Source organism: Ceratotherium simum, chromosome 22, assembly GCF_057802395.1.
Source record: "Ceratotherium simum simum isolate JZ-2026a chromosome 22, ASM5780239v1, whole genome shotgun sequence".
In the NCBI taxonomy this organism is placed as follows: Eukaryota; Metazoa; Chordata; class Mammalia; order Perissodactyla; family Rhinocerotidae; genus Ceratotherium; species Ceratotherium simum.
The window spans coordinates 34577874-34603927 of record NC_141921.1 but is presented as its reverse complement, the minus strand read 5'-3'; the positions used below and the strand labels follow the sequence as shown (position 1 = coordinate 34603927).

The 26054-nt window shown below is 57.6% G+C and overlaps 1 protein-coding gene across 10 annotated transcripts in view; it reads right to left on the bottom strand.

Annotated features, from left to right (window-relative positions):
* RAP1GAP (RAP1 GTPase activating protein) overlaps positions 1-26054 on the bottom strand; it is a 49610-nt gene that overhangs the window by 7658 nt on the left and 15898 nt on the right. For 3 of the 10 annotated variants that reach the window (XR_015555838.1, XR_015555839.1, XM_087446630.1), the window contains exons 2-17: positions 21273-21366; positions 14880-14915; positions 13759-13806; positions 12472-12510; positions 11806-11991; positions 8708-8811; positions 8351-8429; positions 7876-7929; positions 6670-6753; positions 6342-6442; positions 6079-6208; positions 4869-5024; positions 4334-4405; positions 3611-3697; positions 3029-3166; positions 722-853 (exon numbers count right to left, since the gene is read on the bottom strand). Coding sequence is in view for 5 of the 10 variants with exons in the window: in XM_087446630.1 (XP_087302756.1) it covers positions 722-853; positions 3029-3166; positions 3611-3697; positions 4334-4405; positions 4869-5024; positions 6079-6208; positions 6342-6442; positions 6670-6753; positions 7876-7929; positions 8351-8429; positions 8708-8811; positions 11806-11991; positions 12472-12510; positions 13759-13806; positions 14880-14897 (1428 nt within the window). In the remaining 5 variants the exon portion in view is untranslated. Of the gene's footprint in view, positions 1-721; positions 854-3028; positions 3167-3610; positions 3698-4333; positions 4406-4868; positions 5025-6078; positions 6209-6341; positions 6443-6669; positions 6754-7875; positions 7930-8350; positions 8430-8707; positions 8812-11805; positions 11992-12471; positions 12511-13758; positions 13807-14879; positions 14916-17290; positions 17482-21272; positions 21367-26054 lie in introns of those variants that run through there. The other 7 variants (XR_015555835.1, XR_015555836.1, XM_087446625.1 and 4 more) reach the window with 5 other exon arrangements.

The following is a 26054-nucleotide window of genomic DNA, read 5'->3' as shown; positions in this document are numbered from 1 at the left end:
AGCAGCTCGGAGGTGGGCACACAGTAGGCACTTACAGAGTTGATGTCCACACAGTAGCCCAGGACCTGACACACAGTAGGTGCTCACAGAAACTCAGGGCCAGGCCCACAGGAGATGCTCACGGAGTACATGTCCACACAGCAGCCCAGGTCCTGATACACAGTAGGTGCTCGCACAGAAATCCAGGTCCTGATACACAGTGTGTGCCCACAGCCCGACACACAGTAGGTGCTCACACAGCAGCCGAAGTTCTGACATACAGTAGGTACCCACAGCATCTCAGAGCCAGGCACACAGCAGGTGCTTACATAGAAATCCAGGTCCCGATACACAGTGCGTGCCCAAAGCCTGACACACAGTAGGTGCTCCCAGAAACTCAAGGCTTGACAGCAGTACTCACACAGCAGCCCAATTCCCAGCACACGACAGACAGTAGGTGCTCAATAAGGAATGTGATATAGAGACTGCACCAGAGCTGAGCCACAGAAAGTCACACTTGAATAAGGGGCCAGGAGGAGGGGAAGGCCGAGGAGCTGGGGAGGGAGCTGCAGGCTCTCGGCACCCCAGTGTCATGGCCTGGGCACTTGACTCCCATGGAGAGCAGTGGCTAGGCTGAGTCTAGAGCCCAGGATGGGCCTGTGGACAGCAGGGCAATGGGGGAAGGTGGGGCTAGGCCTCAGAGGCAGGGGAGAGCTGAGGGTCCCTGGGGGAGGGCACTCACTATTCCGGCCGCCTTGGCCAGGTCGGGGTTGTTGGGTGCGAAGCTCCCGCTGTGGCTGGTGGACACCGTGTTGGGCTTCTTGTTGCTCAGGCCCATGGCATCCATGGACTGGCTGCGGCTCCGGATGACCCGCTGTAAAGGGCGGGTGGGGTGGAGGAGGTACAGGTTTCCTAAGGCCCCATCCCCTCGGGAAACCCAGGGCTCCAGGCATCCGGTCCTTCCCCACCAATGCCACTCTGGGTGACCCCAGGAAGTCTCTTCCCATGAGGCCACACAAGAGTCATGTCCACATGGTGCCAAGGGTAGTTTGAGGCTTGATCCTGCCCTGACTTGCTGGGTGACCTTGGGCAAGCCACTGCAGCCCTCTGTGCCTCTCATGTGGTTGTTGTAAGGACTGCAGAACACACTGGGTTGTGAGCAAAAGTGTGCACAGAGAGCCCTCTAGACCCTCCAGGTCTCTTGGAGCTTTCTTTCTTTTCTTTTTTTTTTGGTGAGGAAGATCTGCCCTGAGCTCACATCTGTTGCCAATCCTCCTCTTTTTTGCTTGAAGAAGATTGGCCCTGAGCTAACATCTGCCAGCCTTCCTCTATTTTGTATGTGGGTCACCGCCACAGCATGGCTGGATGAGTGCTGTAGGTCCACACCTAGGATCTGAACCCACGAACCCCAGGCCACTGAAGCAGAGCGCACCAAACTTAACCACTATGCCACCGGGCCGGTCCCCTTTTCTTTTCTTCCTTTCCTCCCTCCCTTGCTCCTTCAGCCAGTCTGCTCTGTCCCTCAGTGCACCGCATAAGGCAGGCACCACTACCATGCCCATTCGACACGGGGTAAAGCTGAATCAGAGGCGAGGCTGGAACCCAGGTGCCAAACCCAGACCCTTAACTGTGGGCTCTGCTGCCACTGTGAAATTCTGTGACTAAGCCAGGGCCACCGTCCAGCACCCACCAGGAGTGGCCCACTGGGCCCCCCCTCAAAGAAGACACCCCAGACCCATGTCCACCCCACCCAGACCCTGTCTCCAGTGGGCAGAGGCAGGGCCCTCCTCAAGCCTCCTTCTCAAAGACAGTCTGTCTACCTCGGTCCAGGGCAGGCCTGGGCGGCTGGGCTAACCCCCTTATTCAAACCCACATCTCCAGCTTTGCGGCCTGCCCTGGGGTGAGGGTGAGGCCCAACCAGCCTGGCTGGGCACCTGGAGGGTGGGCAGGCCTCCGCCTGCGGGTGGAGCAGACCATGGCAAAGAAGCCACTGCCTGGGGACCTGCAGCCTGTGGAGTCCAGGCCCTATCCGGGGGGAAGAGGCGCTGTCTCCTCCTCTGCCCCTCACCGTGGACAATAGTTGCCGAGGTAGACGGGCAGGGTTTCGCATTTTGCTTTTTAATTTATGTTGCACTAGTCTAACTGCTTTACAAATAATTCTCAACAATTGTATGACGTTAGTTGCCATTACCCTACCCAACAGTTAAAGAAACTGAGGCTCAGAGAATGCCCAAGCTGGTAAGTGGCAGAGCTGGGATCTGAACTCAGGGAGTCTGTGTTCTTAATGCTAAACTAAACCAGAGACAGCCGGGATTGGTCACACAGGCCTGAGGTCACACAGGCCAGGTCCCTCTCCTATGGCCACTTGGTTCACCCCTTTTCTAGACCTCTGTTTCTTTCCCTCGGTCAGGACAGAGGCCTCCTCCTCTCTTCTCTGCCTGCTGACCTGGCAGTCACCACCCTTGGCACCATAGGCACCTTGTTGCCACCCAGAGGGCTCCAACCTTCAGCAGAACTCCCAGGCAGCCTCTGCCCCCAAGCCTAGGCCCAGCCTCCAACCATTAACTCCTCCCCAAGCCAGAGCCCCAACTTGCACTCCCAACCGCGCACTCTACCCCAGGCAGAGACCACATCTCCAAGACTAAGCCCACTCTAAAGCCCAAGTCCACCCTGAGGCTCTCCATCACCTAGACTCTAGCCCAGAACGTGCCCGCCTAGCCCTGCTCTCACACCTGAGTCTACTAACCCCACCCCCGACTCCAGCCCTAAGCCACGCCCCCACCATACTGTACCTCCAAAATGAGCCCGCCTCTAGCCACACTCCCAGCCTTGTCCATGACCCCACCCCTGACCCCACCCTGAGCCACGCGCCCATCCCACCCCCAATTCCAGCCAGCCTCTAGCCACACTCCGCCTTGTCCATAACCCCATCCCCGACTCCACCCTGACCCACGCCCCCACCCCACCTCCAACGCGAGCCCGCCTCTAGCCACACCCCCACACTTTACGTCCTTCTCCCTCCGCGCCCAGGTAGACCCGGGCCCTTCACCTTGAAAGACTCGAAGAAGCCGCCGCCACCGCCGCCGTTCTCCATCTTGTCCTCGTCGCCGCCCAGGCCCAGCATGGACTGGCTGTGGATGTGCAGTTCCTCATAGAGCGTCTCCAGGAGGGCGGCCCGTGTCCGCTCCTGTGGGGAGGGCCGGCAGGAGAGACCCCAGGGATCAGCCCTTTGTCCCACAATGCGAATCCCAGCCACCTTCTCTGAGTGAGTAGGGAGTGGGCCTGGGCCCCGAAGCCCACGCCGGCTTCCCTCAGGCCCCTCGGCAGCTCAAGCAGCCCCCAGGGCTCCTCCAAGATCTGGCTTCGTGTCCCCGTCCCGCAGTTCTCCCCCTCGCCCACGGTGTCCTCTGTGCCGGCCTGCCCACCTTCGAGCCCCTCCTGGGCATTCCTCACACAGCCCTAGAAATGCCCACTTCCTCTCTCTTGACCCGAGGCCACCCATCCGTAAATCCGTCCTCCCCCAGACAGCCCTCTCTAAGGCCAGGGTCTGAAGGTGGCTTTTCCCTCCCCAGGGGCACAGCTGAAATTCTCGGCTGGGGGGAGGGGCTCAGCTCCCACAGCCCATCCTCACCTCCAGTTTGGCAAACTTCTCTGCCTTGTAGCAAGCATATTCAGCATTGATCAGCTTTGTCAGCAAAAATTCCTGGAACTCAGGCCCCTGGGAGCCCCCAGAGTGGAGGAGAGGAGAGAGGGGGGTTAGGTGAACAGAGACCAGGGGCTGAGCCCCCAGTGGTCAGGGGCTGGAGCTGCCGAGCCACGCCCTGATGGGACCTGGGGGTTGCCCTCTTCACTCCCACAAGGGCACCTCCTGGCTCAGCTCCCCAGCCCAGGCACCTGTGGGGGCTCCCTATGCCCTTCATGGCTGCCCACCCCTCCGGAGAACAGATCCCACAGACGTAAGGGGTTGGGGGTTGGGGTCTCCTACTGCTTCAGTCTAGGGGTGGGGGTGACTGAAGCCAAGACTGCAACTGTGCTTCTGAGAGGTGAGAGAGGCATGTGCCCCCTCCCCAAACATTTTAGAAGAAGACTGTAATTGTCAAAAAGAATAGGAATGAGGAAAGGCCACAGAGTCTGCTATGAAAAATGTAAAACAATGATATAGCTTGTTCTGTGACCTTGTAAATAAAGGGCACAGTTTTTATCAAGATGAACAGAAAAGCTGGGTTAGGGGAACCCAGTGGCCCCGGGACACAGTGGGGCTTCAGGATCTCGCACCACAGAATGCGTGCTCCCCTCGGCCCCCACCCATAGAGTCCTGCTCTGCCCATGACCGGGGCTGGGGCCTGCCCCTCACCTTCCTGAACACAGCAGGGTCCGGGAGGGGGGGCCCAAAGAAGGGCACGTCGTCTCTCGCAGTGACGGAGACCTGGAAGACAGGGAAGCAGTCCCTGTGGAGTCCCCACACCAGCCAGAAACCCCTAATTCACCACCCTCCCCTGCCCCATGCTGGGCACAGGGCCTGCCACTGGGTGGGGGAGGTTCGGTGACAGCTGACTAGGCAAGTGAACCCCAGGATTTTAGCTCCTCCATCCTTGATCCTGAATTTGAGTGGTGGGAAGGGGTGGGGATCTCAGGAGTCACCAAGGATGAAGGCGGAGGAGTCTAAAGGGTGGAGGAGGGGAGGCAGCCTCCTTCAGGGGGGAAACAGCAGGGAGCAGAGAGGACAGGATGGGAATCCTCATCAGAGCAAGAGCAGGGCTCAGAGCCCTCCAGACAGTGCCCTGTCTATAGTTGGGAAAACTGAGGATCAGAGAGAACTCAGAGAGAGCGAGGGCGGGGCTGTGTCTGGACCACGGCCGATGCCCCTTGGAGGCTCCATGATCACCCACCTTGTAGAGGGGGCCGTCGGGCCCCCCGCCCTCGGCCTGCACCACCACATAGGCATGCAGGAAGTTGGACGCGATCATGTCGGGCACAAAGGGCGTGTTCTCATCCTGGAAGACCACGGCCACGATGTCATTGCCGATGTGCCGCTTCCGCTGCAACTGAGCACAGGGCCACAGGCCTTCACGACCCGGCTGGAGCAGGGCTCCAGGGTGCAGGGGACGGTGCCCGCAGGGGTGGGGAGGGTTTGGGGTAGGCAGCAGGCATGTCTAAGGATTTGCTTCCCCCCAAAAACATGTGGTGACAAACTTGTGTTAAAATTATTTCAGTTTTCTTGGAAGCCAGTGACAGATGAGGAAACCGAGGCCAAGAGAGAAGTGACTTGCAAGGCCCTACAGTGAGTTAGGGCACTTGAACCCAGGGCTCCTGGTCCCCAGGCCCTACCTCTCAGCCCTTCTCCTGTCTAAATACCACAAGCACGGCCCCTCTCGAATAAACCAGTTCCACTCAGTATATATTCATGTTGCTGAAATGAACAGAGGATCTTATTAAAAGAAAATTAAAAGACACTAAAAATAAGGAATAAATATTTCCATTTTTCTCACATTACCCTTTATCCCCCTGGGGGCAAAGGGTTAAGATAGACAGTCCTGCAGGAAGCTTAGGACAAGGTGACAAATTTCTGAGTTTGGCTGCAGGAACATGCCTGCACTTCCTCACTTCCAGGCCTCTGCAGAGGGTAGAAGCCATTCTCTCCACCTGGAACACTCCCCTGCCTTCTCCCAGCTCCTTTGCAGCCTACAAGTCACTTTATCTTGAAAGCTCTTCCTGACTCCTACCTCTGCCAAGCCTACATGTGGGGGCATGTGACCCCACAATGCCCCGCACTCCCTGTAAAAACACTCACTCACACGTACTGAGTTCTTGCTCATACCACATACTGTTCTAGCCACTCTGCGTGTGTTCCCTCAGTTATGCCCACCTATGAGGTCGGTGCCATTATTATCCCCATTTCACGGATGTGGAAACTGAGGCTTTTACAACATGGCAGCAGCTTGTCACTCTGCCCCAACTAGAGCCCACAAGCGGGGGAACTGGATCACTTCCATCTCTACATCCCAGGGCCTGAACCTGGTGTGGTGGACACTGAACAGACAGGTAGATGGGACAGGAGGAGAGGACAGGTGGGAAGCAGGTGGTGGGTGCCCAGGCTACCTGCTGGGCGTCCCCTTCTGTGTAGGGCAGCTTGGTGGACACGTGAAACATGATCTCCTTGTTGCGGAAGTTGCAGTACACAGACTCGGTCCCCGTCTGCCCGTGGGTCACGTCCAGGCCTCCTCGGAACCTGCCCCAGGCCCCCCAGGCCCCGGCTCAGTCTCCAGCCCCGGCCAGGCCTCCATGGGGCCGGGACGGGGGCTCCCTCCCTGCCCAAGGGCATGGGTCAGATTATACTCTGCCTGTCCCACCCTCATGCTCACCCCTTAAAGTCCTGCAGTTTGACTTTCTGGCCAAGAAATTCGAGGAACTCCATGAAGGCGGGGCTTTCCTCGTTGGTGCTAAAGAGTTCTTCCTCGGAGGTCTGGGGACACACAGAGGGCAGAGGTCATCAAGCTGGAGTTCCTGAGCAGCCTCTGCCCCCCTACCCCCACTCAAACCCAGAGAAGGCTGGAAGGAGGACCTCTGGCAGCCCCTGAGCTCCAGGGAAACTGAGTCCCTGGGCAGGTGCTCTCCCTGGCAAAGGTCTGAAGTCCCAGGTACACGGCTAGGTGGGCTGGGGGCGGGGCAGGGAGGGGGCGGTGAGCACACCTGCCCAAGCTTCTGATAAATGACTCCAAACTTGAAGTTATTGCTGATAACATGCTCGTCAAAGGTGACGATGAGGCGGGAAGCCTGGGGGGAGAGGATGATGGGTGAAATAGACTGCTTTTTCAAGTTACCGTTTATTGCTCTTACCACCTGCCAAGCACTGTGCCGGGCTCTCCACAGGCATCCTCTCATTTAATCCTCAGAACAAGCCCGTGAGGGAGACACTCCTGCTGTCCCCATTTTACAGATGAAGAAACCAAGGTTCAGAGAGCTTAAGTAACTTGCCCAAGGTCAACAGCTTGCAAGTGGCAGAGTTGGGACTTGAACTCAGATCTGTTGGATTCCAAAGCTTAAGCTCACTGCTCCCAAGTTTTGCCCATCAGTCCCATCCCTACTCCGCTCTACAACATCCAACTTCGCTCCTTGGCTCCTCTGTAAACCCCCTCATCATTCTAGAACAGACCAAGTCCCACTCACGTGCTGTGGAGCCTTGAGCAAGTTCCCCTCCTCACCTTGGGTCTCAGCTTCCTCTTCTGTAACTGAGAGGTGGGACCTGATTTCCAAGGTCCTTTCCTTCAGGGGACCTTTCCTGGACCACACCACCCCTCAGGGACCTCACCCGGCTCTAGAATTCAGTCAGAGCCACCAGGGTTTACATGTCTTTCAAGGCCCGCTTCTTCCAGGAAGCCTGCCTGGCTTGTTGAAGACAGAAGCCTCTACCCTTTTTCCCACATTGTCACAGTGCCTTGAACTGAGTACCCAGCAGCCACCACGTGAGCTGGCAGTGCAGCTGCTGTCTGTGGGGCAGTATTTATGGAGGTGCCCGTGTTATTCTCTCCCCAGGTTCCCAGGGGTCAGAAGCCAAAGCCAGTGGAGTTCCCTGGCTCAGGAGCACAGATTGATTGCCCTTGGGAGGGTCCCAAATGGCACTGAGAGTTTCCAGAGGTAAGTAAGGCTTGCCTCCAAGGTGGATAACACTAGGTTTAAATGCAGGCCTCTCTTATCTGCTCTGCATCCCTGGGTAAGGCCCAGAACCCTTTTGGGCCTCCGGTTCCTCTTCTGCAAACTGTGGACTTTGCAGGGTTATTGTGAGGATTAAATGAGAGAACTCAGGAAAAATATCTTGCACACAGCAGGTGCCCAATAAATGCTCAGTCCCCCAGTACCCACCCACCCTGAGTGAGCAGGGCCCAGATCCAGCCATACCTTGGGGTAGAGCACAGGATAGAATCGATCCACATTCACATCTTCACACACCAGCTGCAGGAGGAGATAAGGGAGGGCCTGAGGGGGGCCGGGAGGAGGGCTGGGGCCCCTGCCTGGGGCCAGGGCAGACCCTGGCCACGGTCTGGGGAGGACAGTGGCAGAAAGGGAGGGAACAGCCAAGACGGAGGCAGGACTGGGGCTCACTGTTGCTCAGAATGGGGTGCAGAGAACTGGGGTCCCCTATATCTAACGAGTGCCAAAAGCACACAGGCAGGGGACAGCAGCCCAGAGCACATGGCAGCATGTGGACACCATGGGAACAGGTGAGAGGCAGGACCCCTTACTTGGGGCTGCAGCACGCAGGGCTAGCACCTGCAGCTAAAGATGAGGGCACGCTAAGGCAAAGCTGCCGCCCAGCTGTGAGCCCACCTGGGCTGCCCAAAGAGGGCTAAGCGTGAAGGAGCAGAGGCCTCACCTTTGCCATCTGGACCACGTTGGGGAACTCGGTGAGGCAGGAGATGGGGATGACATCATGGTATGTCCGACATTTGGTCCTGGGAGGAGAAAGCCCATAGTGAGGGACTAGGCAGTGGGAAAGGGGGATGGGAGCCCCTCCACGCAAAGTAAGACCAGAGGGGGCCGACCCCAGGGAGGACCAGAGGTGATGATGGGGGCCTGGCCTGGCTTGGGCACTAACTTCCTGTGCAACCTCAGGCAAATCCCAGCCCCTCTCTGGGCCCTGATTGGAAGAGTGGGTAAAATGAGATGGGCTCTCAGATTATAAGACTTCAGCCCTTGCTGCTGTCGCAGGATCCCCTCACCCCGTCCTCACCTGAGCAGCAGCCGCAGGTGCTCCTGGTCCCCGATGACATCATACTTGAGTGAGAAGACAAGGTGGCCCAGGGCGGTGTCCAGTGAGTAGTAATTGAAATGCTCCTGTGGTGGGAGGTGGGGGCCGGGGGAGTGGGAGAGGCTGAGGTCGGGGCTTCCAGAAACCAGACCAGAGAGCCAACTCACTCCCATATGGGGGTCCCTCATCAAGCAGCAGGTGTCATGGCTAACAGCAGACTCTGCATCAGGCAGACCTGCATTCAAACCCCAGCTCTGCCACTTGCCAGCTGGGTAGCGTGAGAAGGTCACCTCACCTCTCTGTGCCTCAGTTTCCAAGTCTATAAAATGGAAGTGAGGCCAGTGACCTTGTGGGATGGTGGCGGGGACTAAAGAGATACAGTGCCTGGCACAGAGTGGGTGTTCAATGGATGTCTATAGGAACCTTGGCTCTCTGGGTCCTCATCAAAGTCAGGACCACAGCTGTACCAGTATACCTGTCTCCCAGCCCCTGCCCTTCTCAGGGCTGGGTACACAGTAGGTGCTCGATAAAAATATGCCGACTGACTGACTGCTCAGCCTGTGGCTCTGTGGCCCCTGGAGCCAGGGCCCGTGAGAAACAGGAAGTGAAACTTCTCATGAACATACCAGGCGGCTGACCGGGCGGGTTCCCACCCTCCTGCCTCACCTGGAGAAGCCACAGGGTTGGGAAGAAACACCCCCAAGGGCACAAGGGGCAGCTGCAGCAGAGGTGGGACCCCCCAGAGAAGAGCCCAGGGCTGGCACCTCCAGGTGGGGGAGTCCCAAAGCAAAGGGCCAGGAGTGCAGGGAGATCACACCCCAGCCAGCCCTAGGCTCCCACTGCTGGCCGGCCCTGGGAGTGGGGCTGGCTCCCCAGCCACACCCACCCCAGGAGTCATCCTGGAAATACGTCCTGTTCAAACATGAACACCTGTGCTCAGAGGGCAGGAGGAGAGAGAGGCAGGGGCCAGGGGATGTGCCCCACAAATCCGCAGCTCAGGGGCAGTCTGAGTGAACATGGGGTGGAGTCTCCCTCAGCCTTGCCTGGTCACAGAGTGATGGAAACCCCCAAATGCTTGGCACCATCTTGGCAAAGAGGGAGTGCTAGGCACTTGGCAAAGAGGGCTGGACCGAAGTCCCCGGGGTGGGGAGTTCCCCAAACCCCCTGCCCAGAGGAGCCAGAGCAGAGGGCTCAGGGTCCCAGGGAGTCAATGCCCAAGGTCACCATAACCTCCTCCCCTGCCAGGACAGGGCCCAGTGCCTCCCCAGTCATCCCACCTGGAGTCAGGAAAGGGCCCCTCCTCTCTGTCCTGCTAACCTGACCCCAGTCATCATGCCTCTTCTGACCCCTGACCTGTACCTCTGCAAATCCTTCTGTGCTCAGGGCAGCACCTTCATTCTGTCACTTGTCACTCCTTCAGCAAACTTTCCTGCCAACTATGTGCTAGACCCACACAGTCCCCGAGATCCCACCAGCTGCCAGAGCCAGCTGACAGCCTCTGGATGGTGGGTGCCCAGATGCAGGTCTCTCTCCTCCCAAAGGGCTCAGCCAGGGGTGGGAATCCCAGGCCCTGTTCTGGGTTTGTCTGGGTTTGGCTCCTGAACCGGGGCCTGCTGGTTAGTCAAGGTCACAATGGGTTCCACCCCTTGTACCCCTCACCTTAGCACCAATATCCCCCAGGGTCAGGCCAAGGCCCTGGGCCCAGACTGAGGTCACACAGCTCCACAACTCCCCAAGAAGTCACCTCTTCCTCCCAGCACCCACACAGCTAGGAGCATGACCCTCCCATAGCGTGTCTTTTTTTAAAATATATTTTACATATAATACTGTATAAATTTAAGGTATATACATGTTACTTTGATACATTTACATACTGTAATATGATTACTGTTGTAGCAATGTTTATCACATTACATAATGACAGTGCAATATTGTTGTCTATTCCCATAGTATGTGTGTCTTAATGGAAGGTCAGCCAGAGCTAGGTCCAATTTCTAGCTCAGTAATTGTGTGATCTTGACCAGGTCACTTCACCTCTCTGAGCCTCAGTTTCCTCTTCTGTAAAAATAGGACAATCTTGATGTCACAGAGCTAATGAAGATGTAATAATAACAGCTCACATCTATGGAGTACGTACTATGTGCCAGGCACGGTTCTTGATGCTTTATGTGTACTTTTATTATCTCCATTTTTACATATGAGGAAACAGGCTCAGGAAGATTAAATAACTCGCCCAAGGTTATACCATCAATAAATGGACAAGCCAACATGTGCACCCAGGCCACGAGACTCCAGAGCCCACGCTATACTCCGCCACCTCAGAGTAAACTGACAGAGAGACGGCACCTGGCATGGAACCAGACACAGACAAGGTCCCAGCATGTAACCTCCCCCTCCAGCTCCCACAGCCTTGTGCAGTCACTCTTGCCTGGAACACCATCGGGCGACACTCTGACAAGATCTAGGGCAGTGTCCCTGCTCTGGGGCTGGTGGTGGGGCAAGGGCTGCATTGATCCAGGTCAAGCCATGATATTACTGTGTCTTCCCAGCCCCAACCTCAGGCTGCCCGAGGGCAGGGCCTGGGTCTGTTTTGTTTGCTGCTGTATACCTGGTGCCTAAACCAGGGCCAGGCATGCAGCTGGTGCTCATTACTTGCTAACCCTGATTGAGCGCTTACTTTGTGCTAGACGCCATTCTAAACACCTTACAAGCACCTTCTCATTAAAGCCTCACAGTGACCTCATGAGGTGTGTATCATCACCATCTCTGTTTTTATGGATGAAGAAACTGAGGCACAGAGAGAGTAGGTGACTTGCCCGATGTCCCATGTGGTAGGGGGCAGAGCCAGGATTCAAACCATAGTAGAGTCTCTGCCGTTAACCACTATGCCATAACACTGCCTTCTGTGGTAAATGTTTGTTGAATGAATGAGGGAATCCATCATGCACACTCCCTCCCTGAGACTGTCACCCAGCCCCAGCCCATGGGTGCTGCTCCCAACCAGGCCTGGCCTCCCCCTGGGCTGGGCTGTGACCCACTCTCTCCCCAGCCAAGCCCCGCAACACCAGGAGGCTCCCCACCTTGCCAAGAAAGTGCTTCCGGTAGATGCGGGCCGTGGGGTTGCACTCAAGCTTCACCTTGGCTGTGGGCGACTGCAGCGGCTCTGTCTCGGGGATGCTGGTGATCTCGTGGTTGGTGCCTTCAATCCAGTAGCCCCCAAACTGGGGCAGCAGGATGAGGGGGAAGGGCCCTTCTCGCCCCAGGACCTGAAGGGGGACTCAGCTGAGAGCCACCCACACTGCACCCCACCGGGGGCGCCAGGACACACCCCAACTCAGACCTAGGGCCACTTCTGCCATGGCTAAGGGGAACCAAGGGAAAGCCCAGAGCCTATGTGGGTCTCAGGCTCGCATCCACCCCCTCCAGGGGACTTGCTCCAGCCCTCTCGCTCCCACTGCAGGCACAGACCAGAGCACATGGAGCCCCAAGTCCCATTCTCAAAGGATGGGGAGGGGGCAGGTAGAGCTGGGAGCATGACCTTGGCAGAGGCTGAAATGTTTGGCTCAGAGGCCTATGGGCTCAAATGCGCTCTGAAGTCTTGGGCCTGTAAACTGAGTCTCCGACCCCCACAGCAAGGCCTGTGGTCAGGTTCCTGACAGGGAGAAGGACCCGGGCATCCAGACTCCCTGCGTGAGTGCCTCCCAGGCTTGGGGTGAGGATGGGCTCCGGGAAGTCCAGCTGGTTACCTCGTGGACGCTCGGGTAGGGAATGTAGTCCTCCTCCGTCTGCAAAACACAAGCAGGGCAGAGGCCCAGCTGGGGTGGGGTCCTCATCCTTTACTTCCAGCCTCCCCAGAATGCTCTGTTGTTCAGCCAGCCATCCCTCATCTCCCCATCTCACGGAGGGCAGGGTTTGCTTTGAAAGGGTGACCCACAAGGCAGGGGCTGAGGCAGGCTTAGCTCGCAGAGTGCTGGCAGCCTCTTCTGGGTATCTTTCTGCCTGCAGAAGAGGAGGCTCACGGCCTCCCCACAAGAAACCTCTGGACCAGTGGTTCTCAGTACATCAGAATGGCCTGAAGGACTCATTAAACACAGATGGCCATGCCCCCAGCCCCCCAGAGTTTCTGATGCGTGGGTCTGGGTGGGGCCCAAGAATTGACATTCTAACAAGCTCCCAGGTGATGCTACGTTGCTGGTCTGAGGACCACACTTTGAGAACTCCTGCCCCGGACAAAGCATCAGGCTTATGCGTAAGAACCCCGCCTTTAACCCTCACCCCTGAAGCCCTGGCCCACTCCCCCAGGCCCAGCCTGGGTCTTCTTGGATTGTTGGGGTCCCAAATCACCAACCAGAGAACCATATGACTATGTGAAGGGGCTCTGCAGCTCCCACTCCAAGAAAATTCTGAGTCTAACCAAAAGCCTCCTCGCATCTCCTTGGGTCCCCAGCCTCCTAACCAGTCTCCTCACGGGATGTTGTGGGGCAACCAGGTCACCCCTCCCTCTGTTTCCCTCTCCCCCTCAGCCCTCCCAGGCAGAAGCTACACAGAGCAGAAGAGCATAAGCCTCCTGGGTCCCAGTTTTGAGTCTTCCTGCAACTGCTGATCTTAACCGGCTCCAGGAAAACATTTCCCAGCAGGCTGTCTTGTGAGGGATGGGCTTTGACTTTGGGATGGGGAAGCCTGGAGAGGCAGGGTGAGTTTGCAGTGGTGTAGGTGGGGTGAGGAGGAGCCAGAATGAAGGCCCCAGGCCGAGAGTAAGGGAGGGGTTCTCTACCCCTCAGAAATCCTAGAGGGCGGGGACTGGGTACACCCTCCTCACCCCCTCAGCTGGCACCTGGCCCACAATAGGATGCACTCTCCTGGGCTGGCTGCTTGGATGGGCAGCTGTGGCAGCCCTCCCCAGGCCCCACCCCCACCCCAGGGAGGGAGTCTGCCTCCCCTTCCCCATCCCCCTCCAGGTCTGCTGCTCAGGAAGCAGACAGCACAGGCAGACAGCCCACAGAAGGGTGGGGTGGGCCGTGGTTCAGACCTACTTTGAGGGGTGGTGGGAAGGAGCATCGTTGTTCATCCATCCTGCTTCCCTGCAAAGAGAAGGCAACACGTCCCGTCACACCCCTCCCATGCCTGCTGCCTGTGACGGCGCACACCCTTCCTGTGCAGAAGGGGAAAGCCTGGCTGATATGGGGGGACCCCTAGGGCAGGGTGCCGTCCGGCCTGGTTACTCAGGCCTCTGCAGGGCTGGCTGTCCTGGGGGTAACCTGGGCTGAGGGAGGCCGGCAGCAGGGAGGGGCTGGGGGCTCGGTGCGGGAATGCCTGCCGCTGGGAGTGGGGGCAGGGGTGGCGGCCGCGCTTGAGTGCGGGGAGGGAGGCTATTGCATCTACACAGATATGTGTTGTTGAGCGAGAGGCAGAGAGAGAGGGGGAGAGAGGGGGAGAAAGAGGGAAAGAGAGAAAGGAGGGGGAGAGGTGGACACGGACTAAGAGGCAGAGAAACAGGAAGGGGCAGGAGAGAGGGTCTGGAGGGTGAACTGCTGTCAGGGAAAGCTCCCGAGGTTTGTCCAAGTCACCCCCCCGACCTCCCAACACACACCCATGCCAAAAACAGGCAGGGGCCTGGAAGACCAGGGCTGGGGGGTAGAGGGTGGGCAAGGGGCAGGCAGAGGGGCGGGGGCTGCACTCCAGGCTGCCCAGCTCATTAACACCTCCCCCTACCTCAGCACAGCCCCTGGCTGCCCTGTGCCCTGGCATCTGTCCCTCCTCCCATCCTTCGTGGGGGTCCTGCAGAGCCTGTGGGGCCTCCTGGGGGGGGGGGATGGGGATGGTGTGTGTATGTGGGAGTGGGCCGAGGAGCTGACCCCAGCCCTGGTAGGGAGCTACACAGAGATGGGAGCTGGGGAGACGCAAGTGGGGCCTGGGCCCTTGGGTAAGACAGGGAGTTGGGCCCTCTCTCTACTCTGACCCCCAGACAGAGGGCTCTGGACAACGCACTGCCACCATCTCCTCCTGGCACCATCTGCCGAGGGCTCCTGGCCCCTCCTCAGAGAGACACAGCAAGGGCACCCAGACCCCTCTGTGGTTCCCCATAGCAAGGGCCCCCACCCCCAGCTCAGCCACCTCCGTGGCTCCCCAGAACAGGCTACAGAGCCAACCTCACCTGCATCTTTTCAATCATCTCAAACAGATCTGTGTTCTGCAACAGAGATGGGCAAGAGCAGGTCAGTCCTCAGGGTGGCCCAGCTGATCCTGCTAAGCCCCCAAGGAGTCTCCACCCACCCCGCCCTCCTGGTCCCCCCAGCTCTGACCAAGCACAGTGGGCCTGTCCGAGCAGCAAGCGGGGGTGGAGGGGGCATCGTAGGAGGCGGCTCTGCGCAGCCGACCCGCAGAGTTTGACCAAGTGCCGAGTGAAGTCAGCCGGGGCCCAGGGCCCTCCCCAGGCAGCCCACCCCACTCAGTCCCCTTCCCCAAGGGAGGAGGCTGCGGCCTCAGACATAGAGGGATGTGACCCTTGGAAGGAGACACATCTCCCCCATGCCATTGCGAGGTTGGCAGTGCCAGGATTGGCCCATGCGCCCCTCAGAAGAGCCCCAGGTCCCAGCCCAAGATGAGCCCAACTGGGATCCTCAGGAGGGTCTGTGGTTCCGTCCCCCTCTCCTGGAAGAGGGCCCCACTCTCCCCGCCCCAAGCAGTGCGGGCTGGGGGGCTGTTGGGGGAGAGAACGCTGGGATGTCCCATTGGCCCAACACTTGTGTGTGAGTCCACACGCACCCCCCACCACTCACACTCCAGCCAGCCTCTCCCGGGGCTGGCCAGGGCACACACAGGGTTAATCCGGGCATCTGCCAGCTGCTTGGCAGCTTCGGCCTCTCCAGCGCCAACTCCCTACGAGCCTTCCTGGAAGGCGGCATCCTTGCCGGCTGACAGGGCTGGGGGCTGGGCCTGGGAAGCCCCCAGAGTCTCTAGGATGGTGCCCCTCCCCCAGCACAACCAAGGCCTCAACTCAGCCGGCTCCTGCTGCACAGTGGGGGCACCGCCGGAGCTCACACACATGTGCTATGGGGTTGTGCACCAGGAAACACAGACTCTTTCTCTCTTGCTCGAACACACACAGGCCTGCACACCAATATTTAAAAACAGTCTCGCTGTACCAAAGACAGCAAACACCCACAAACGCACGGGGTCTGTGCACATCGTTCTTAGAGCTATACACTACCACAAATATACACATCGGTGTCCTAAGTTACACAACAGCACACCCACTCACACATACACAGGACCATATACCACAGGAGCCACACAAACAAATGCAAACCCACCCCTGTGCAGATCTGCACACCAGTAACTGCACATGAAGCTACAAAAAACTACTCTCACACCTGCGTGCCGAGAGATACACTAACATGCGCTCGCAGATGCAGGCAGGTATGTTCACAGAAACTCAGCCACAGAGCCCACTCTCACGTACAAGCTCACCCTCCCCCATCAGAGTCACACACCCTGTGTAACAGACATGACAGACTTGACCCAATGACATTAAATGAGTTTTGAGAAAAAGAAAAAGCATGCAGCAACAGCGAGAGTATTTAATCACCAAGGATGAGGGACACAGGTCTGGACCTCACACTGCCCCTCACACTAAGTACACACCACCCATCACTCACACACACAGAGCTCTGTTACAGATCATGAGACACAAACACTCCACGTGCACATGCTGAGGCCTGTTCACAGGGGTGAAACCCACCCTGTAAAATGCACCACAGGAGTCCACGGGAGATGCTGACCCACGGCCACCTATGGCCATAACCAACACTTCTGAGCTTGGAAGAGACAATTCCATAGGCAGTTAGAGAAGAAACCACAGACACCTGTAGACCAGGTAGACAAAACACGCCCGTCAACCCAACACCCTGTACAACAGCAACATCCGCAGCGACACAGCCGCAGCCCAGCACAGGCCTAGCACGACAGTGATGTGGGCACGCTAATGTCTCGCAGAGCACCCCACTCAGGGGGACCTAACCTGGCCAGGAACAATGCACTGGGAGTCACAGCCACATGAACACTAACACATGGGACTGTCACCCAGAGCGCACACACAGCAACAAGTGACACCCACAGTTACAGCCTCTCTGGCGCAACAGACACCCTGACACATGGAAGGATGTGAGCAAAGTGGCCCAGAGCACCACGCAAAATTACACGGTGACATTCAGACCTCTCCTAAAGGGCGCAGGGGATGGGTGAAGTGGTCCCGAGACTAGTACACACACACACACACACACACACACACACACACAGTGCCACTGTAGCCCAGAACCACAGTGCCACCACGGACACTCTGTTCTGTGGGCAGCTGCAGAAAAAGCCCAAGACCCGGGACCCCCGGGCAGGGGTGCGCCCTGCAGCTGCGGTGGCCGGGTGTCAGCCCAGAAGCGAACACACCCTCCATGACGAGCCTCGCACACCCGCCCCGGCTGGGGCAGAGCCTGCCGGGCTCCGAGGAAGTCGGGCTGCCCCGGCTCCCGCGGACCCCCTCGGCCAGGCCGCCCTCGTCCTGGTCCTCACCTGCCAGCCGGCCCCAGTGGGCAGCGAGCCCCTCCGCGGACGGCCGGGGGGCGCCAGGGGCCGCGGCTGCGCCATCCCGAGCCCGGCCCGGCCCCGGTCCCCGCCCGGGCGGCGCTTCAGCTGGCCCGGCCGGCTCCGGCCCGCGCGCGCCCCGGCCCGGCCCCGCAGCGCCGAGCTCCGCGCTCCCGGCTCCGGGCTCCCGCCGGCGCGCTGCCTGCGCTCGGCTCGCCGGGCGGCCGGGCCCGGAGGGGGCGGGGCGCCAGGTACGGGCAGCGCGGGGGCCGGGGCGGGGCTTCGGAGATCCGGGGCGGGGACACGGGAGGCCCCGCCCCCGGTGCAGCCCGCCCCGCGGCCCCGAACACTGCGCCTGCGCGCTCTTTCCGGAGCGCTGGAAGCTTTCCTTGCGCGGGGTCCCCTGGAGCCCCCAGGCTGTCCCCTGCGCGCCCGACCCCGTCTTCTCTGTCTACCCAGACTCTGGGGACCCCGCCGCAGGGCCTCAAAGACGGGGTTCTTGGACCGGGCTGTAAAGCCGGGCAGGAAGAGGAGGGGGTTCCCTTGGAGATCGAGGGCTTTTCTTGAGCACCTACTAAATGTTGGGCCTTTCACAGGTCTCATCCTCTCCTCACGACCCAGGAGGTACGAGTGTCATCCCCATTTTACAGAATAGAATACTGATTCCAACAGGTGAAATATGCTCAGGATCACACGGCTAGGAAAAGACAGAACTAGGAAGCCAAGGAAAGGCCTGGAGCTGCTGTCCCCTCCTCCTCCTAACCCCTCTCCGGCCTAATGCCTGGCAGGCCCCATGCCCATACCCCATACTGGGCCCTATCTGCCCTGATCCTGGGGGAGGTGACCACAGTGCCCAGGCAGGGGCTGCCAAGGCCCCACGGTATGGAGTGGACATCAGGACATGTGGGTTCCAGCTCTGGCCTTGCTACAACTTGCTGAGTGGACTTGAGTGAGTCCCTGCCACCTCTGTAGCCCTCAGTTTCCCCATCTATAAAATATAAGAACTCTGCAGGCCCTTCCAGCTGACTCTGTGCTGTGTCTGCCCCTGTACAGCGGGGACAGGGCTGGGGCCTCAGCACCCCCTCCCCAGGCAGATGCTGGGAAAGTGGCAATTACTTTCTGAGCTGTGGCCAAGTCAACACCAGCTGATGTGGACCCTGCAGGGCTGCCCACCATCTCAGTGCCCAACCTCTCTTCAGCTTCCTGAAGAAGGTGTTCCAGCTGCCCACCACTCTCCATCTCCAGGGCCAAGAGTTCCTGGAAGGAAGGCACTGCGCCTTCCTTTCCCCCAGACCTGGCCCTGGGTCATGCTGGAGCCCGGGGAGGCAGCAGGAACTCCGGAGATGTGTGTTCCAGACACGGTGTAGCTTTGTTTTTAATAATTAACAGCAGCAAATATTGATTTACTCAGGCACTCCAGGCCTGAGCGCTTCCGGGCACCCATCGAAATGCAGCCAGAGAAACATCCATTCCCACACTGCTCCGGGGGGAGGCAAGACCTGCTCACATCACCAGAGACGTCTGTGTGCCAGGAGAGTGGAGGGGGTGCACGCGTGTGCATGCAGCTGTGTGTGTGTGACTCTGAGACCAGATGTGGCTGTGTGTGCATGGACATCCTGGGTATGTGTACTTGTGTGTTTCCACATGTGTATCTGTATATACACGCATGTGTACATGTGCAAGTCTCGGAATACATCTGCAGACATGTGAATGTGTCTGTTTTGTGTCTGTGTCTGACCATATACATGGGTGTGGGTAGGCTGTGTATGGACATGTGTGCAGATTTCTGAATCCCAGAGTCAAGAAACCCCTGTAGGAGGGCAGCGAGGGTGGGTCCTGGATTCAGTGTCTGTAAAAATGTGGCTTCCCAGTGAGACGGGGATGACCCTTCTGGGTGTTCTGTCCTGCCCTGGGAATGTAAGATGCTGATATTAGTTCAGCTTCCTAATTTCTACTTTCCAAAGTCACTTTCATGATGTACACCTGAAATTTATATACTGTTATAAATCAGTGTTACCTCAATAAAAAAAAAAAGAGATAATTTAGACAAAGTTACTTTCATAGTCATCACCCAATTGCAAACTGGCAAGATGGACGAAGAAGGAATTGTCACCTCTATTTTATAGATGCCCAAACAGGGGCAAGGATTTGCCCATTGGCACAGGAAGGTCACTTGCCCCTCAGAGTGGCTCCACTGATATTATAAATGTGTGCAGAGTTGGGTGCTGGGGGAAGGGGATGGAGAATGTGTCACAGGCCTGGTTCCCTCAGTGCCACCACTGGTTTGCTGGGGATCCAGACGGATCACTCAATGTCTCTGGGCCCCCCGTTTCCTCCCCTGTCAAAGGAGGACGATCCACAGACTATGTCTTGATTCTAGGGTGGGGTGGGCTGTCGGGACGGGGTGGTTTGGAGCCTGCCATCTGGGCTGTGTTGGCACAAATGGAGGCTCCTAGCCAGACAGGGTGGAGGCCAGGAAGCCTGAGGGGAGGCAGCTCACAGCTAACCTGAGAAGGCCAGCCCTAGGCTCTCTGAGCAGGCAGGACTCAAGGCAATGGGCTGTTCCAACCCTCATTTTCCTGATGGGAAGACTGAGGCCCAGGGAGTGGAAGCTATGGCCCAAGGGCACAGAGTCCCTGGTGAGAACCCAGGCCTCATCCCAGGTAGTTAGGGGGTGAGGGACTGGGAGCCTCACTCATGAACCCAGCTGCCATCGAGTCACTCCCTTCTGCCCAAGCCCCAGGATCCACACGGCACAGTCTTGGGCTGTCGCTCAGGTACTGAGAGCAGGAGAGGGTCTCAGGGACCCCCTGATGCTGCCCCAGGACCTCCACTTGGGACCCTCTCAGAGGCGGTGGTCCCCACAAGGACACCATTCCTTGGCCACCTGTCCTCCTGGCCTAGGAGAAGTACACGGCCCTTGTTCCAGGCCAAAGCGCTGGGAGAGCAGCTTGGCAGATCCTGCCTCTGTGACCTTGGGAAAAGGTCACTTCACCTCTCTGAGCATCTGGATCCTCATCTGGAGAATGTCTACCACCCGAGGTTTGATGAAAGGACCAAGAGGCATGATGTCTGTGGACGTGCTTTAGAAACTGTCAAGTGTGCTGCAAAAGCGAGGGCTTACAACCCTCTGCATTAGAGGCCACAAGACTAGGCACTCTGGTCAAACAGCCGGAGTTCTGGTGCTGGCCCCATGGCATCCTACCTGTGTGTCTTTGAGCAAATTACTTAACGTCTCTGAGCCTCGATTTTCTCATCTGCAAAAAGGGACTAAAAGGAGCAGCTATCACAGAGTACTTAGAGTTTGAGGATGAAATGACATACTGCACGTAAAGAAGTAAGTACCCACCTGGCACACAGTAAGTCTCCATGAATGTTCATGGTTATTACTGGTATTTGACACTCTGTATAAGTTGTTTATCTATTTATCTCTTGACTGGACTACGGCTCCTTAAGGGCAGGGTCTGTGTCAGATTGATTTCTGGCTCTATCGGCGCCCAGCACAAAGTCCCACACAAATCAGATGCTGGGCAAACACCTGATTTTGATGATAATGACAATAATAGCCTCATTTATCAGGCTCGTGCTCTGTGCCAGATATTGTGCATGGAATGCTTCGTTGGCACTTTTTCATTTAAGCTTCACAATAGCCCTGTGAAGTGGGGTATACTCGATCTACAGATGAGGAAACTGATGGTGATGCTGATAATGAAGACAATGAAGAAGAGCTGGTTGGCCAGTATATTTCCACCTGTTTTGCTCCCCCCACCAACAGTGCTACAGACCCTGGTTCCACCTCTGAGACTGCACCAGGCCCACCCAGGGGTGAGGAACGGTATCCCTTTAGGGGGCTAAATCCCAAGCAGCATCTACCTGAACATTTTACCTCTGCCCAGTAGTCATTCTTAGGTATCTCTCAGCCCTGGGGGGGGGGCTCCAGACCAGGGGCAGTGGGAACAGGGGCATTCACCTTAGGGTAGAGTGAAGCAGTATGGGAGGGAACGAAGTCCACTCGTGTTAGGTCTAGTGCCTGAGGGAAGCGCTGGTTCTGCCCATCACTCCTCCTAGAAGAGAAAAAGAGTCTGAGGTCAGAGAGAGCCCCAAGTTGGGAGATTTGTGAACTCTGGGAGGAGGATCACTCTCAGAGTTGGGGGATGTGAGGGGGGACGGATTTCATGGAGGAGGGGGTTCTGGGTTCCCCGGGAGAAGGGAGAGGAGGGGCTTTCTGAGTAGGGCTGCCAAACAGGCTCTCCTTCCCCAGAGATCAGAGATGTGGACAGGCTCTCCCCCCAAGCTCTCCATTAGGCCTCCCTAACGCATACTCCAGATAAGAGGTGTCCACAGCCCATTCTGAAGCTGGGTAGACCGAGGCAGGGGATAGTGAGGGTTGTTGTAAAGGGCTGAGCCCTGACCCCTGAACTAAGCAGGGAGCCCCAGCCTCTATGGACCCCTCCCTGAGAATCAGGGAGACAGCAGCCTTAAGGCTGAGAGGCACCTGGGCTACTGCTGTTACAAACGACAGTAACAATAACGACACTCCTTGGGCCCACTAGGTGCCAGGCCGTGTGCCGAGCCCCTCTTTCCAGGCCTGGGGGCACGGACTCCTCACCAAGCTGTAGTCCCGCTTTACAGATGAGGACCCAGAGGCATGCAGAGGTTAGCAGCAGGGCCAGCATCTGAGCGAGGCTTGAATGACTCCAGACCCAGACTCTTTGCCCACACCCAAGCCCCTCCCTGAGGAAAGAAATCAGGTCTGGCGAGGGTGAAGTCAGCTCCTGTCACCCTAGAAAGCCTGCCAAGGAGGCCACCTCTGGGATCAGGGAGAGGAAGCGCCCAGTGGTTCCTGGGACCCAGGGAGCCCCAGCCCGGGTGAGCAGGCCTGGCTCTGCCTGCTGCTTTGGGCCGCCCTGACGTGGCTGCACTACCACCCTGGTTGATCCCATCGACGGAGGCTGGTCCCGAGAGGGTGAGTCATTCAGGCCACCAGATGATCCTCAGTGGCCCACAGAGGGCCTGAGTCAGGCAGAGCTGGGACTGCCACACCCCAAGAGAGGAAGGGCCTGTGCAAACCTGGCCCTGGAAGGAGACTGTGAGGAAGCTCTGAGTCCCCTGCTGACTTCCCTCGGCTCAGCTCCTCCAGGAGGAGAAAGAGCCCAGAGGAACCGTCCACAGCCCACTGCAGGCACCAGATGCCTCTCCACCTCCCAGGGGTGCTGGCCTCTTAAGGTGGGCCTGCTCTGGCCAGTGCATGACCCAGAAGGATAGATATGGTGGCAGTGGCATTTCAAGCCCATGGCATCAGTGTGGGGGAGATACTCCCAGGCACTTACGTGCTGTGTGACCTTGAGTCAGTGACACACCCCTCTCAGCCTGTTTCTAAAAAAATTCATCACAGAGCACGGGCAGCTAGTAGGTATTCACTCACTGAATTCTTCGGTATTCATTCATTCATGGTAAACTCTGGCTCCCCAAGTTAGAGTCTCATTAAGTGTTTGTTGAATGGATGAATGGTTGAATGGTTGAATGAATGGATGAATGGTTGAATGAATGAATGAAAGTTAGCAGTAGGGAGGCACTGAAGGTTTGTGAGCAAGGGAATGGCCTAAGCACAGGTCCCTGGATTGTCAGGTGCACTGATGTGGGGAGAGACTGGAGACGAGGGGGTAGAGAGAGGCCCATAGACATGGTCTAGGCAAATTCCATTGAGGCTGCCATGGGGACTCTTTGTTGAGACCTACTGTGTGCCTGGAACTATGTCAAGCATATCACACCCTCACTACAGTGCTGGGAGGTTGGCATTATTTATCCCCATTTTTACAGATGGAGAAACTGAAGCTCAGAGAAGTGAAGCCACTTCCCCCACAAGTGGGTGACAGAGCCAGAATTTACAGCCCATGCCCTTGATCAGGCAGGGCCAGTGCCAGTGGGATGGAGAGCAGAGGCTGCCCAGGGGCCAGGGAGTCTTGGGGTTAAAGCCCAGGTGAAGCTGGGTCCCTGGATGGTGGGGATCATGGTCTTGGTGTGGCCCTGGTGGCCGAGTGGAGGTTGTCGCCCATCATTGAGCTATTCGGTGCTGTCCTGTCTGCCCCCGTTCACGCCCCTAGGCTCAGACAGTGGCCGCGGCAGGTCAGCTTGGCAGCAGCTCCCTAACACACTCCCCTTCTAGAACCCTGTCAGCCTCAGTTTCCCCATGTCCAGGGGTTCATCTCACTCAGGACTGCTCATGTTGGCACAGGACTGGGGAGGTCTCTCCAGCCAAGGGGGCTCTGATTCCATCCGGGACCCCGCCCCGAGGCCCCCAGCTCTCCAGTTCCTGGCTGGCCAGAGTCCACCCCTCACAGGCAATGCCCAGCTCCCCACGCCCAGGTGACTCCTCCACCGAAAAGGTCACTGCTGAGGCTAAAGGGCAGGGGAAGGGAGGGGATCCAGGAAGAGGACAGAGCAGGAGATCGGAGGCTCTGGGCCCTGCCTGCCCCCATCCATCCCAGCCCTGAAGAGACAAGGACAGTCATGACAAAAGCCACAAGCCACCTCTGCTTTGCCTGATTTTACTTAATCCTCACAGCTCCCCAATGAGGCAGGTGCTCAAAAACTGCTGCTTTTCACACGAGGAAACGGAGGCTCGGAAAGGTACCTTAACTTGCCCAAGGTCACACAGTTAACGAGGCAGAGCCAGCATTTGAACCCAGGTTTGTCACTCCAGAGCCCAAGATCTGAACTTCATAGCATGGGCGGCCAGCGCCGTGGACCCGGCACGTCACCTAGGAGAGGTAATAATAATAATAGTAACAACAGCGACAGCAGCCAACGCTGATACAGGACATACCGTGGGCAGGTTCTGCTCTAACTGCTTCACTTGTATTAACTCATTTAATCCTCATCTTTCAGAGGAGGGAACTACGACACAGAAAGGCTAAGCGACGGGTCCAAGGTCACGCTGACAGTAAGTGAAATGCAGAGGACTTGAACCCCGCCCATGCGGGTCTAGATGCAGGACCCTAAATTACACTACACGGCCTCTTAGTCAGTAGTAGTTGCTCAATGAATACTTTTGAAGAAATGAATAAACTCCGCCTCTCGCCTCCCTCCCACCCTCTGTCCTCCTCTGATGCCTCCTCCTTCTCCTCTCAGCTTGCTCACCACTCACCATCTCTTCCCCCCCGTTTCGGGCCCACCTCTGCAGACCTCCCCAGCTTGGTCCTTTTCCTCCCTCGCCATGCACTTGAACCTCTCTGTCCCTCCCCTCTCTCTCCTATCCCACCTTGTCTTCTCCTGGTCTCCACCATTCCATTCACATGGGGTCCCCCAAGTCTCTGCCCCCTCCCCACTTCTCTGGAAACCTTCCTGACCCTATGGCCTGGCTCAGCTTAAAACACTTCGCAATCTTCCTGCACATGCGGCAACTGGGACGTGCCTGGAGCATGCCGGGGGGAACACTCCCCTCTCTTCCCTTCCTCCTGCCATGACCATAGTCAGGTCTGCACCGCACTCTACAGTTTACACAGCCTTGTCTCATTCGATCACCACAGCAGCTTTTTGAGGCTGGACTATTATCAACTTTTGTTCCAGATAAGAAAACTGAGGCTCAGAGAGGTTAAGTGACAAGCCCAAGGTCACACTAGGGAAAGGGCAGTGCGAGGATTAACCCCAGCCCAGGGTTTTTCTATTACACACATCACATCAGGTCTCAACCCAGCCCTCAGTCCTGTCACCTAGCCTCGGCCCCCAGTGGCCTCCCCATCGCAGCCCCTGGCTCCTGCAGCTACCACCAAGCACCTTCCCTAGGTCCAGCTCCAATCCTGCCCTGTCTGCCTGGACACGTGCCTACAGGTTCAGGACACCTGGTTACAGGAAAAGGCAGCAGCCAGAGAGGAGGTAACTTGCCCAAGGTCACAGAGAAAGCAGGAGCCAGCCTGGAGTCTGGGCCAGGCACACGCCAGGGTCACCTTCAGGCCCTGTGGGTACATGGCCACTGGCCAGCTGGCTCCGGCTCCCCTCCCTCCTGGAGCACCCATCTCTTCCAGGGAAAGGGTGTGGCAGGGGTGTGGGGGGAGGGCCCGGTGGCCCAGCTCCTGAGTGGGAGGGGCTGGGCGGAAGCTGCTGCCAAGGCTCCCAGGTTTCTTGGCAACTGTCACTGCACCTCCTCCCCCTCCCTTATCCCCACATCAAGGTAACAATAATAATCACACTGTCGTGAGCGCAGCTCTTTGTACTTTTCAAAAGCTCTCTTTCTCTGCTCCCTCCTGGGAGTCTCACAGGAACTGGAGCAGGAAATAAGGCAGTTGCTAGGATCCCCAACTCCAAGAAGGGTAAACTGAGGCTTGGAGAAGTTAAACCACCACCTCGAGATCATAGCAGCAAGGCAGGAGCAGACTGGGGACTAGAACCCAGGCCTTCCACCAGTCCAGGGTCCAGATGCCACACGGGGGTGGGGGGCGTCTCGGTGGGGTTCCACGCTCTGCAAACCTGCAGGTCAGACCCCAGCATGGCGGAGGAGGTGGGGAAGACCAAGGACAGGGGACCAGATGCCTCCCTGGGTTGCTTCCCAGGCACCTGTTAACCAGCTGGAGAGTTGGTGGGAGGGTCTTGTGTTTTTCTCTTGTCTGCAAAATGAGAGATAATATACCCACCTCAAGAGGTTGCTGTGAGCAGGGGAGTAGAGTAAGTATGGTAGAACTGTTTGCTATTATTATTATTACTATTATTATTATTACTATTAGCCACTCTCCCAGGGAAGCCCACACTTTCAGGG